This window comes from Amblyomma americanum, chromosome 3 (assembly GCF_052857255.1).
Source record: "Amblyomma americanum isolate KBUSLIRL-KWMA chromosome 3, ASM5285725v1, whole genome shotgun sequence".
Taxonomy (NCBI): domain Eukaryota; kingdom Metazoa; phylum Arthropoda; class Arachnida; order Ixodida; family Ixodidae; genus Amblyomma; species Amblyomma americanum.
Window position 1 is genome coordinate 52,737,517 of NC_135499.1, and position 14,173 is coordinate 52,751,689.

At 46.5% G+C, this 14,173-nt stretch overlaps 2 protein-coding genes across 2 annotated transcripts; both read left to right on the plus strand.

Moving 5' to 3' along the window:
* The first annotated feature begins 2,929 nt into the window (after window positions 1-2,929).
* On the plus strand, window positions 2,930-5,078 carry LOC144124594 (uncharacterized). Its single transcript, XM_077657379.1, has one exon. It carries the CDS (start codon window positions 2,948-2,950, stop codon window positions 4,448-4,450), a length of 1,503 nt encoding a protein of 500 aa, XP_077513505.1. The 5' UTR covers window positions 2,930-2,947; the 3' UTR covers window positions 4,451-5,078.
* A 5,455-nt stretch (window positions 5,079-10,533) lies between these two features.
* Window positions 10,534-12,561, plus strand: LOC144123727 (solute carrier family 22 member 7-like). Its single transcript, XM_077656500.1, has 2 exons — window positions 10,534-11,684; window positions 11,805-12,561. Exons 1-2 carry the CDS (start codon window positions 10,534-10,536, stop codon window positions 12,295-12,297), a joined length of 1,644 nt encoding a protein of 547 aa, XP_077512626.1. The 3' UTR covers window positions 12,298-12,561.
* The last annotated feature ends 1,612 nt before the right edge of the window (window positions 12,562-14,173 follow it).

Below are 14,173 nucleotides of genomic sequence, written 5' to 3' on the forward strand. Positions count from 1 at the left end.
AGCTGCGCCTCTGATCAGCCCCAGTGTTGCCTATGCAAGGGCAACCACTCAGCTGATGATGTCAACTGCTCGAAACGAGCCGACGAACAAAGCCTGCTCGATATCATTCAAGCGAAACGATGTTCGAGAGCAGATGCTTATGCACTTCTGGATCGGAGGGATAATACATATGCCAGCCGTGCGCGAACCTCTGTTGCTGATATACCGTCAAGTTTGACTACTTCAATAGTGTCCTCAGTAGAACAGGCTCTTTCTGTGGTGGTCGAGCGAATGCTGGGCAGTTTCACCGAGGCTCTATCTCAACTTGTTGCTGGCCAATCTCTGCCTACTGAATCACATGTTTCGGCGGCTACGCCGGCATCACTCCCGAGTGCTGCTAGTAAGAGTCATTCCATGTCGCCTCCTACCGTGCCCCAAGTACCGCCTGCCAACAGCGCTCCTGACAGTGTCGCTCACGTAGATCCTTGTAGCATGGACGTTGAAATGCTCACCACTTCCCAGAAGCGTCGAGCTTCTTCCTCACCCTCGAAGTCAGCTGTTCCGCAAGTCAAAGCAAAGAAAGGACCCCCCAAATTAATTCCCCAGACTGATGTGCTGAAGGAGGCTGTTGATGCCTCTTTAACCAGTCGATAATCATGGCGGGTCTAAAAGTTATGCAGTGGAATTGTCGCTCCGTACTTTCTTCTTTACCGGATCTTGAATTACTTCTTCATAAACATAATCCAGATATTGTGATTTTACAAGAAACGTGGCTCTCTCCACTTAAATCATTCACATTTAAAAAATTTCGTGTTTTCAGGGTAGATCGCGTTAATGGCAGGGGTGGTGGGTTAATAACTATGATCTCTACGAAAATATGTCACCGGCATCAATCTCGCAGACAGTTATGCGCCCTGACTGTGAGTTGTTGGCGGTTGAAATCTCCCTTCCACAGTGCGCCAAAGTCACTATTGCTAACGTCTACTTCCCAATCGGTGTTCACAGGACAGACTGTTTGGACACCTTACTGAGCGGCGCAAACAGCACAGTCATCGCAGGAGATTTTAATTCGCACCACAGTGCCTGGGATAGTCGCTCTGACTCCTGCTGCCAGCTTCTGTGGTCCTGGATGTCAATGAATGCAGTGCGCTGCTGTAATTCCGGAGCAGTAACCTTTATGCGTGGAGGATCCCGTTCGATCATAGATTTAACATTAGCATCTCGTGGGGTTGGCGTATCTGCATGGTCAACTGAAGAATCAGGTACATCTAGTGACCACTTTCCAATAACCTTTTCTATTATATCCTCGCCTATCAGAAAAGGTGGTGCAACCATGAAATTTCTAAACCACATTATGTACAAAAAATTGATATCTGCCTCACTCCCCTCCATAGTTAGCTCAGGTCGAGCACAAAGAGCTCAGCGGACAATTACCTTTCTGCAAGATGCTGCTGAGAGTTCTGTATTCTCGGTGTGCACTTCTGCTCCTGCCAGACAGCCGTCTCCTTGGTGGACGGAGGAGTGTGAGAAAGCTTATCGTCGTAGAAAAGCAGCCTGGAAAAGCCTTTCCTATAATCAGAGCCCAGCTAATTGGATAAATTATAAGTTCTTCTCTGCATGTTTCAAAAGAACTGTTAAAAAGGCAAAGGAGGATTATAATCAAAATTTAAACACGTATCTCTCAAAACCCCAGAATAAGAAGGCTCTCTATAGATTCATGGCGCAGAATAACAGCTCTCCGGCCTCCAATCGCATAAGGTCAATGGTAATGTCTCCGCAGGAGGCTAAGCAAAACCTCGAACGCATCGCGCAGGGGCTGGCCTTACGTTTCCAGGTACAGAAAGCAGAACCTTTGCACACTCTCACCCCCAGCTCGGACTATCCTGAGGTCGACGTGTCGGAGCTCCTGCAAATTGTTTCCTCGATGCACTCTGCTGCTCCGGGATCTGACGGGATTACTGTGGGCATGTTAAAGATTTTAGCGCACGACTTTCCAACTCACCTTCTAGATATTGTAAATGCGTCATTGGAAACCTCTTGGATTCCTCACAGTTGGAAAATTGCGAAAATAATTTTACTTTTAAAAAATGCAGACAATGGATTTCAATTAGACAATATTCGGCCGATTGCTTTAACCTCAAATTTAGTAAAGCTAATAGAAAGAGTAGTACACAGTCGCCTCACAAAGCATGTTCATCATATTAACGGCCTCAGCCCCGCACAGATTGGCTTTCGTCGCGGTTGTTCATATGGTCCGCGCATGTGGATCTCGAGAGCCGAATACGACTCTCAATGCGCCAGAGAGAAGTTTCGGCCTTGGTGACGCTTGACGTTGCGAAGGACTATGACAGCGTGGAGCACACAGTCCTCATTAACAAGCTTGCTCAACTACAACCACCGCATTACCTCTACGCCTGGATTTGTGAATTTCTAAAAGATAGATTTTTCTTCTGTACAGACGGATCTTTTTGTTCTAATACCTATGGTCAATCAAGAGGTGTGCCGCAAGGCTCTGTTCTTTCTCCGCTGCTTTTCAACATATTAGTTCGGGACATCCCCATTCATCCTAACGTTACAGTTTATGTATACGCAGATGATATAGCTTTTTTCGCATCAGCAAATGATATTCATGTGCTCTACGGGTATTTGCAGGCATATCTGAATGCTCTTGAAGTCTGGTTGGACCAAATCAATTTATCACTTAATGTCAGCAAATGCGGCGTGCTGGTATTTCCACCCGACGCTCCTATGTACATCTCGCTAGCCTACCGCTCCACTCCAATTCCGCAGGTGGAGTCGGTTAAATACCTAGGTGTTACTTATGACCAAAATTTGGACTGGCGACACCATATTAAGAATAATGTTATTAAAGGGGAACGTGCACTGGGCCGTTTGACCCGAGTTGGCAATAAAAAGTTTGGCATGCGTCGTGACACGCTACTGTGGACACGGCAACCCCGTGGTGACAATGTCAACTGATGTGCCACTATTTGTGCAGGTACTTACCGGATTCTTTTCCATCGCCTTGGGCCGTGCAGTAAGCGCAGACAGCGGCTTCAATCGTCACCCAGCTTCTGCCGATGCCTTTCGACTGCCGTGCGCGGGGGGCGTACATTTTTCACACTGCGAGCTGCTGTCGTGGCACGTGGATACTACCTTCTGCGCACCCTCTTCGAGCACAGCGACGTCATCCACACTTCCAGCCCGGATTTTGCCTATAAAAGGAACGCCTGCGCCTTCCATCAGCAGTGGACACGGCAACCCCGTGGTGACAATGTCAACTGATGTGCCACTATTTGTGCAGGTACTTACCGGATTCTTTTCCATCGCCTTGGGCCGTGCAGTAAGCGCAGACAGCGGCTTCAATCGTCACCCAGCTTCTGCCGATGCCTTTCGACTGCCGTGCGCGGGGGGCGTACATTTTTCACACTGCGAGCTGCTGTCGTGGCACGTGGATACTACCTTCTGCGCACCCTCTTCGAGCACAGCGACGTCATCCACACTTCCAGCCCGGATTTTGCCTATAAAAGGAACGCCTGCGCCTTCCATCAGCAGTGGACACGGCAACCCCGTGGTGACAATGTCAACTGATGTGCCACTATTTGTGCAGGTTGGTGGACGAAAATATTGCTGCCGTAGCAACTGCCTTTTTTTGATCGTGTTGCCGTGTCCACGCACATTGCTGGTTTGCTTTAGTGATTGTATCTCAATTGTAGGCCTGTTGCTGAAGTTATCCGGTGATGTTGAGGAGAATCCTGGCCCGGATACAATGGAAATGATTCAACAAGTAATTGCTTCTCAAACTGAAATCCTCAGCAAATTAAGCGAAATACAGGAAAACCAAACATCGTCTGAAGCAAGAATTCTGGACATGCAATCCAGGCTGTCTGCTATAGAACAAAAGCTACAAACCTTTGACGAGTCTCGGGATAGGCTTTCGAAACTAGAAACTTTTGCTGAAAGATGTGAAATAGAAATGACTACAGTTTCGAGAAAACTTGATGAGTTGGAAAACCGCTCGCGGCGCAATAACTTGATTGTACGCGGAGTCAAGGAGGAGGAATCAGAGAGTGAAGAGGACCTACTACAGAAAGTAAACAATGACATCTTTGATAAAATTCTGAAACAAAGGGTGGACACTATTGAAAGGATTCACCGACTTGGAAAGAGGGAACCAGGTAGAGACCGTCCGATTATTATTAAACTTACTGACTTTAGGGATAAGATGAAAATAATGAGTAACTGTTTCAACCTAAAAGGCACTCAATTTAGTGTAAATGAAGATTTTTCTAAAAGGGTTGTGGAAATACGAAAAAATCTTTGGAACTCCTGTGCCGATGAACGAAAGAACGGCGTGAAAGCTAAGTTAATTTTTGATAAGTTAAAAGTCAAGAATACCTTATACGCATGGAACGAGGAGACCAAGCAGCGGTTCAAATGCCAGGTTGCCACTAGCACTAGCAATGAGTGACTAAACAATCATAAGACGGTCTGCTTTAAAATTATAAATGTGAACGCTAGGAGCATGCTTAACAAGGTTGACGCCATAGAAAGTATATGCCTTGAACATGAACCCGATATTATGGTAATCACAGAGACATGGCTACATAAAGATATTAGAGACTGTGAAGTTGCTCCCCCAAACTACTCCATAGTACGAAAAGACCGTGAAAGGAGGGGTGGCGGTGTTGCAATACTGGTTAAGAGTAATATAGTATTCTCAGTTATAGAAGGGTTTGATGATTTAGAAACTGCATGGATTAAAACCAGACTGAATGGTCGTACTGTCTTAGTGGGTGCTTTCTACAGAGCTCCCAATTCAACCATAGACGTGCTTGATAACCTAAAAAGGTTACTGGACCTAAATGTACACTTTGGTGACAATATTATGCTGACAGGTGATTTTAATTTGCCAGGAATTGATTGGATGTCGCTTTCTCCCGGCAGAGTTGATACAGCTAGCAGTGAACATCTGATCGAACTCGCCTATTGCTATGGTTTGACTCAGATTGTTGAAAAGAGTACGAGAGTATGTACGACAACATCCTCGATACTAGACCTTGTCTTTTTGTCATCTGGTCTACTAGAGTTTTTGCTGAGTTGTGATGTCGAAGAAGGATTGTCTGACCATAAAATGGTGATTATGTCGCTCAATATGACTCACGAAATATGTCACAAATCTTGCAGAAAGACTGTTTTGAATTTTGCGGCTGCCGATGATGTCGGATTACTGGACTACCTTGAAATCTCGTTTGATGAATTCATGTGTTTATATCAAGACGGACTTGGCACAGATAAGTTGTGGGATTTTTTTGCAAACATGACAGCGAAAGCAATTGAGATGTTCATTCCTAAAACCCCGAAAATAACAAAAAGGAAGCATCCTTGGATTAATAGAGACATTATTCACAAAAAACGACAGCTCAAAAGGAAACGAAAAAGATGCTCACAATACCCAAGCCCTGAATTAAAAACCTCCATATGTCGTATGAGCCAAGAGTTAAAGCGACTCATCAAAGAAAGTAAAAATACCTTTTACAGTCAGACTCTCACCAGATTTCTTACTGAAGCGCCCAGTAAGTTCTGGCGATATATAAATGGCGGCGGTAAAACTCACCATTCTAATGAAGAAGAGAGCCCCCAGAGGGCTGAAAGTTTTAATTCATTTTTTGCATCTGTTTTCACTGAAGATGACGGCGAATCACCGTTTTTTGAGCCTCCAGGTTGCCCTCCTATACCCGATTTAGAAATAAGTGAAGAAGGAGTTCTGAAACTCCTTTTGAATATCAACACTAAAAAGAACTCAGGACCGGACGGTATCCCGAATGAATTCTTATATAGATATGCAGAGTGGAATTCTAAATTTCTTACCAAAATCTTTCAATCGTCTATCGACAGTAGTTGTGTTCCCATTGCCTGGAAATGTGCGAAAATAGTGCCTGTGCATAAAAATGGTCCCACTTCTAACGTTGAAAATTATAGACCCATTTCCCTCATTAGCACGTGTTCCAAGTTACTCGAACATATTATGTACGCTCACTTATCAACTTTTCTTGAGAGTAACAATCACCTATTTGTAAACCAGCATGGCTTCCGCAAGGGGCTTTCTACCATCACACAACTCACGGAAACTGTACATGATCTTTCTCAGTCAATTAATTCCCGCATGCAAACAGACATCATAATTTTGGACTTTGCAAAGGCGTTTGATAAGGTTTCGCACCCTAAGCTATTACTAAAAATCAGTGCCATATTTAAAAATGAAACTATAACTAAGTGGTTCAGGTCATATCTTTCGTCTAGAGTACAGTATGTTCAGGTTCAAGAGTATAAATCCAACATCATGCCAGTCGATTCCGGTGTTCCCCAGGGCAGCGTTCTGGGCCCTCTCTTGTTTTTGATCTTCATCAACGACTTGCCTGTTGGTTTGAGCGTTCCAGTTAGACTGTATGCAGATGACTGCATCGTTTATAAACAAATTAATACTCCAGAAGATCAGGCAGAACTCAATCAAAACTTGCAGAAAATACATGAATGGTGTAAGGTGTGGCAGATGGTATTAAATTCAAACAAAACAGTTTTTATGACCATTACAAGAAAGAAAACTGTCCTTGATTACAGTTACAGCATTAATGGTAGATTACTAACTAGAGTAAGTAATTTTAAATACCTTGGAGTAACACTCACATCTGACTTACGCTGGAATTCACACATAGATAATGTATGTACTAAGGCTTCCAAGGCACTCTGGAGCTTGAGACGCAATATGTGCAGTGCAACTCCTGAAATAAAAAGTCTGGTTTTCAAAAGCCTAGTTAGGCCTATCCTCGAATATGCAAAAGTTGTCTGGGACCCGTACACTGCTTCCAACTGTTCTAAGCTGGAAAGAATCCAGCGTCTCGGAGCAAGGTTTATATTTAATAGGTATCGTTATTCTGATTCTCCAACTTCTTTGTGTAAATCTGCTGATTTGCAAACACTTGACATTAGAACCAAATGCGACAGACTCAAGTTTCTTTTCCAGATCGCTAACCACTACTTGAAAATCGATCAAACAAAATACTTTGAAATTAAAACAGGGGAAACATCACGCCATCGCCACAGTTTGTACATCCCAATGCCGCCTGTCAGAAATGATTGCTTTAAATTTAGTTTTTTCCCGAGAGCCATTAAGGAATGGAATATGTTACCAAACTCCGTTGTCACGTCACAATCACTAAGCGAATTTTTAGATAAACTGCACAATATTTTATGTTCTGCTTGATTTCTATGACAATGTTTTCGTTTTGTTCAAGTGGCAAACACAATTATGTATGAAATTTAGTGTTGATCTCAGTGTTTGTTTAATGTGTTCTTTTTCTGTTTCAAGTTTGATTTCCACTCCTGTAATAGCCCGCCCAGGGCTGACAGTATGAATAAATGAAAATGAAATGAAATGTTGCTCTATAAGGCTTATATGAGACCGATTCTGGAATTTGGTTGCCCCTTGTTCTCTGGTAGCGCGAACTACAAGCTGCAGCCATTAGCCTTACTGGAAAGACGTCCCCTACGGCTATGCCTCGGGCTCCCAAAATCAGCTTCCAACGCTGTCCTTTATCTGGAAGCGCGTATCCCCAACCTCTATTCCCGCTTCCAACTTCTAACAGTGCGTACTTTCCTCAAGTCTTTTGACCCGGCCCCAGGCGTTAGTATTCCAATTTTTGTATCCCAACCACACCTTTTTTTTACTAATCACTGGCCACGTTATCAGCTTCCGCAAGTTAGGTTCACGCAGAATCTGTTAGCTCCGCTTCAGGTTGATCTGATCTCCTTGCAACGAGTTGCTGACACGCAGGCTGATCCCGTCTTCTATTACGACTTTATTTTCCCGTCCCATGCGAAGCATATGCCCGCACATACCCTAAATGGTCTTCTTTCTGAACACCTACAGAATTTTCCACATCATACTGTTCTCTCCACTGATGCCTCCGGCAGCTGTGAGAAGGCGGCGATTGGCATATATTCGCAGGATCTAGATTGGAGCTACTCCGTTCGTATCCCTGATTATACTCCTATATTCTTCGCAGAGTTTTTGGCCATTGGTTTGGCTCTTCTCAAAATTCCCAGACATGTCGCACGGGTTCTTATTCTCACAGACTGCCTTTCAGTTATTGTCTCTCTCCAAAATTCGGAAAAATCTTTCTTGACTCGTTCACTTAGGTTTTTTGTTCCGAGCACAGTGCGCGAGATCCGTTTGGTCTGGGTACCTGGGCATTCAGGCGTCTATTTTAACGAGGTGGCTGATGTATTGGCAAGGTCAGCTCTCAGCGCACCTGTAATATATCCTGTCCCTCACCTCATTCTGTTAGCAGCTTCACGTTTCCAGCGGTTCCAACATATTTCAGCCACTTTGAGTGATCCGTTGCTGAATACCGTGGACTTTCAACACCTAAAGTACCCATGGAATATCCGGTGGTGTAAGTCAAGGCTTTGTGAAGTTTCCATGACGCTCCTGCGATGTAGAATCCCTCACTTAAACTTGTACTTATGCAGGTGCGGGTTCGCTGCGACAAACCTTTGTGTATCATGTGGGCAAGTTGAATCAATCGATCATTTTCTCCTCTCTTGCCGGCGGTTCGCGGTTCAGAGAAAGCAATATCTGGAGGTTCCTCTTTCGAGACTAGGACTGCCTCTGTCTCTTACAGTTCTTCTATCGTTCGGTGCGAGTGCCAAGGGATTCCCGCTAAGCAGTGTATGCGGCTACCTTCACGATTACATAAGTGCAACTAATCGATTATCTTGTTAGCTATACACAAAATTCTTTCGCATGTCCAAAAAAGGCTAGATTGATTCTATTCCGGATGACTCATACCTCTTGAATTCATTTTATTTTTCCCAATTTTTTTTATCTTGATTCAGTCTTCTGACGTTTCCTTCCCCGCGCAAATGCTTCATTGGCATTCTACCCTATACCTTGGCCAATCCCCCCCCACGTGGGTATGTGCCATATTACTTGAGGAGAAGAAGAAGAAGAAGTTTGTGCCATATACCTGAGGTGAAGAAGAAGAAGGACAGCCGGCTGCATGTACCGAAAGACGTGCCCTACGGCTATGCCTCGGGCTCCCAAAATCAACTTCCAACGCTGTCCTTTATCTGGAAGCGCGTATCCCCAACCTCTATTCCCGCTTCCAACTTCTAACAGTGCGTACTTTCCTCAAGTCTTTTGACCCGGCCCCAGGCGTTAGTATTCCAATTTTTGTATCCCAACCACACCTTTTTTTGACTAATCACTGGCCACGTTATCAGCTTCCGCAAGTTAGGTTCACGCAGAATCTGTTAGCTCCGCTTCAGGTTGATCTGATCTCCTTGCAACGAGTTGCTGACACGCAGGCTGATCCCGTCTTCTATTACGACTTTATTTTCCCGTCCCATGCGAAGCATATGCCCGCACAAACCCTAAATGGTCTTCTTTCTGAACACCTACAGAATTTTCCACATCATACTGTTCTCTCCACTGATGCCTCCGGCAGCTGTGAGAAGGCGGCGATTGGCATATATTCGCAGGATCTAGATTGGAGCTACTCCGTTCGTATCCCTGATTATACTCCTATATTCTTCGCAGAGTTTTTGGCCATTGGTTTGGCTCTTCTCAAAATTCCCAGACATGTCGCACGGGTTCTTATTCTCACAGACTGCCTTTCAGTTATTGTCTCTCTCCAAAATTCGGAAAAATCTTTCTTGACTCGTTCACTTAGGTTTTTTGTTCCGAGCACAGTGCGCGAGATCCGTTTGGTCTGGGTACCTGGGCATTCAGGCGTCTATTTTAACGAGGTGGCTGATTTATTGGCAAGGTCAGCTCTCAGCGCACCTGTAATATATCCCGTCCCTCACCTCATTCTGTTAGCAGCTTCACGTTTCCAGCGGTTTCAACATATTTCAGCCACTTTGAGTGATCCGTTGCTGAATACCGTGGACTTTCAACACCTAAAGTACCCATGGAATATCCGGTGGTGTAAGTCAAGGCTTTGTGAAGTGTCCATGACGCTCCTGCGATGTAGAATACCTCACTTAAACTTGTACTTATGCAGGTGCGGGTTCGCTGCGACAAACCTTTGTGTATCATGTGGGCAAGTTGAATCAATCGATCATTTTCTCCTCTCTTGCCGGCGGTTCGCGGTTCAGAGAAAGCAATATCTGGAGGTTCCTCTTTCGAGACTAGGACTGCCTCTGTCTCTTACAGTTCTTCTATCGTTCGGTGCGAGTGCCAAGGGATTCCCGTTAAGCAGTGTATGCGGCTACCTTCACGATTACATAAGTGCAACTAATCGATTATCTTGTTAGCTATACACAAAATTCTTTCGCATGTCCAAAAAAGGCTAGATTGATTCTATTCCGGATGACTCATACCTCTTGAATTCATTTTATTTTTCCCAATTTTTTTTTTATCTTGATTCAGTCTTCTGACGTTTCCTTCCCCGCGCAAATGCTTCATTGGCATTCTACCCTATACCTTGGCCAATCCCCCCACGTGGGTATGTGCCATATTACTTGAGGAGAAGAAGAAGAAGAAGAAGAATGTACCGACCAGTCTTTGATCCGCTCTGCCCAGCCGGTATTTCGGCCACGGCAAAGGCTCCAGAAGTGCCCACTCACGCAGAAAGCGACCTGCCTTACGGAAACGGCACTTTCCAGCTCCGCTTTCTGGTCAGCCTGACTATCACGTTGGGCACCTACTCACTGCACTACGAGAGCTTCAGGATAACGGCCGGCGTCATGGACCACTGGTGCAGAAGACCCGATTCCTTCGCGAACCTCACCGTCCTTCAGTGGAAGCAGCTGGCCATCCCACTCGACGAGCGAGGCGAGTTCAGCCGATGCACGGTACGCGAGCCACCCGACGCTGACAACGCGACCAGCGTGGTTCCATGCACTTCGTGGGAATATGACCTCGATCAGTTTGGTAACAACATCGTGAGCGAATGGAACTTGGTGTGCGGAAGGCGTTGGCTCATCGAAGTCGCAAGGCTTGTCTACTTCTCCACCTGCATAGTGTCCCTGCTACTATTTGGAGTTCTTGCAGACCAGGTTGGTCGCAAGACTGTAGTCTTCATCACGATACCAGTGGTTCTCATATCAGGTGTCGGAAGCACTGTACCTAACGACTTCCAATTCTTCGTTGCGGTACGTGCCATCGTAGCGGCCTCAACGAGTGCCCTGGTGCCGCCTATGTTAGCTCTCTTCTACGAGATCACACCGGCTTCAAGAATCCCTGTATACATCATAGTGGCGTCGCTGTCCTCGGTTGTCATGCCACTTCCATTATCGTTCTTCACGCAACCCTTCCGGGCTGGCTGGGTGACACAGCAGTTCATGCTGATGGTTCCAACCTTCCTACTTGTCCTACTATACTACGGCATCGACGAGTCGCCTGCCTGGCTTTTGGCAAAGGGCAAAGCGAAAGAAGCCGAGCGCGTCGCTTTGCGCGCCGCAAACTTGAACAAAGCGTCACTGCAGCTTTGCCGCGAGATGCTCGGGCAGCAGAAGTTGGAGGCCCAGGCCGACAGCAAGGGTGCATATGAGAATACCGGTCTGTGCAGCTCGCATCTTAGAGCACGCATTGTTCTTCTGGCTTTTATGTGTACTGCGATCAGCTATGCCTACGACACATTCGCTATCAACGATGGAGTCTACATCAGCGGTGCTGCAGCCGCCATCGGCTACATATTGTCCGCTGTGGCGTGCTTGCTGGTTGTGCCATGCGTGATTCGGCACGGCTTCAAGAACATCGTGACCGCCTCAGGACTCGCCTTCTGAACCTCGTCTGCCATTCTCGCTATCACCTACAGCCAAAACGAGACCATGATGCAGAATTGCCTCGTCATCTTTATGCGCGCTTCTGGAAGCATCTGCTTCACCTCCTTCGTATCTCAGGCGGCCGGCGCGTATCCAATCATGACACACAGCCGCGGCGCCGCTTGGAACCTTGCATTCAGCCGAATCGGTGACACCTTGGGCCAGACCAGTACGGCACTGCTCGAGGGTCGACATACTGACCTGCGGCTGGCCGTTGCGGCTGCCCTCTTGGCGCTGTTTGTCATCGGCGCACAGGGTTTGCCGTACGAGCACGACTGGGTGCTCCAAGGAAGCTCCACGTGCGGACCCCAAAGCAGCGCTCGGTGCGGTGTGGACGTAAAGCGTGCCATGCAGGACACTCTTGTGCCGCTGCCCAAGGAGCCTGTGAAGCGCCGAGACACAAAGACTTCCGACAGAGTCTCGCTGGCGCCGAAACAGTACTCCACGTACTCGATTCAAAGGTCGCATACACCTTCTTTGCAGTAGCTTGCGAGCTCCGGTCCCAGTCGCTCTTTGATATAGGCGAGTTTTTTTTGCGACTGCCTTTTTCTATTTTGTTCTTCAGTGCCGATGTACTTTTCACAGCCAGTTTTTCAAACCACTAATCAATTCGCAGATTGGTAACGTTTGAATCAGTTAGGATCTTACTGCATTACTTTGATGACTTCCCCTCTTTTTAATTGGGAAGTTTATTTTGTAGTTGATAATTTACAAACTAAAGACAGGCACGGCCAATAAGTATAGGTGAGTCGGAGGAAGGGACAGTTGCTCAGCTTTTCCTGGTTTTCAAGCTGAACGTTGCTCATAAGTGTGGTCGTGAATTTTGGAGTGAGAATAGGAACTGTTTTTTTTCTCAGCATTATTCTGCTATACGCGGCATGCCATGCTCTTATATGTTCACATTTTTTTCTCACGGAAACGCGCATTGCATCTGAGATCATTAGCAAGGTGCCGACATGGTTCATTCGTCGATTTTATTCATGTAAGCGGGGGCTGCTGAGTGGACGATTTTGGAGCCATTGACAACTGTGTGAGGCTTACTGAACTAATCAAAGCGGGTTCTACTCAGCAGTCACGCACCCTTTTTGGGAAATAGTGTTTCCCAGAATAGCAATGAAGCAACTTGTTACCCGAAAGTTTTCTTCAGTTCCGTGTGCAACACAACGCTGACATTTGCATTGCGAGTAACGTGCATTGCACTAACCAAGTTGTAAGATGTCAGTGGTGTTAGAGCGCATCCCTCGCATGTACTTTATGCGGATCTGCTTTTGCTCTCTTCTTTGTACGGGCGTTTGCGTGCGTAACTAAAACTGAACATAATGTCAATATCCGGTTATGGGTGTGCTTTCTGTAAGGTTTGGTTAGAGGGTAAAACATTTCTGTTGTAGAGAAATCCGCGCGCAGGTGTATGGCAGTCAGACGTAAGCGGTGCCATCTCGCGCTTCAAATATAGTTAGTACGATCATTTGGCATGATGCATGTACAGCTGTGTGGCTCGTGTTTATACCAGTTCCTTGTAAACTTGACATTAAATTAATTAAGTTCATCTCTCATTAATGCGAAAGCGTTACTAGTCCAGTTATGAGAAAAGCCGGCGGTGTGAGTAAAGGCGCGTTTATACTCCGACTTATGGACGTCATGTTGGCCAAAGATCGAGCCAACTCCAACGGCGCTTGACTGCCAGCGCGTTCAGCGGCTTTCGTTGCACTTCGACGGCGACCGGCGCAGAATGCAACCGTCTCTACTTTACGCCGAGCGCGCCGGCTGTCCCGACTACACCAGTTCCTCTTCTCGTTGGCACTGAGCTCCTTCGCGAATCTACGAGAGATGGCACGTCAAACGTTATGCGCATGCGGTTCTCGAGACGCAGCCGCTGCGCTGCTTCGGAGCGGAGTGGTCGAATGCAACTCGTTTACCCAGCGGTTTTTCTCCGTCAAAGTGTACCCCTTTCAGCCAATGGCGCCGACCGAATCCCATGACCATGATAGCGTGACAGTGCGGGTAGCGGCGCTACAATGCAGAGAGGGGTGTATCCCGGACCAAAAGCCACCTTTACATTAAGGCAACATAGCTGGGTTGACTCGAGTTATTAGTTTGAAAACCGGTTACCGAGTTCATGTAAACGGGCGCTGAGTCGGGTGGGGAGTCGAGGGGTAGAGTGCAGTAAACTCCTCCGACCAGCAGGAAGCATGTAAACGCTGTCGAGTCCAAGAGTTGGGTTAGCGGGAGGGGAGATGATAAAGGTGAACTCCTTTTTCGCTTGCGCCGTCTCGCCTCTGAGACAGCGGTGGCGGGCCGCGACCTTGCTACTTCCCTCTCCCGTTGCGCTGCTTGACGCTTGGTGTGGGTACAGTTGAACTCA

Excerpts from the sequence above, each read along its gene's own strand:
- LOC144123727 (XM_077656500.1), top strand. The coding sequence starts at position 10,534 with ATGTACCGACCAGTCTTTGATCCGCTCTGCCCAGCCGGTATTTCGGCC. Across the intron at positions 11,685-11,804 it reads GCCGCCATCGGCTACATATT|CCAAAACGAGACCATGATGC; the intron begins GTCCGCTGTGGC and ends TATCACCTACAG.
- LOC144124594 (XM_077657379.1), top strand. The coding sequence starts at position 2,948 with ATGTCAACTGATGTGCCACTATTTGTGCAGGTACTTACCGGATTCTTT.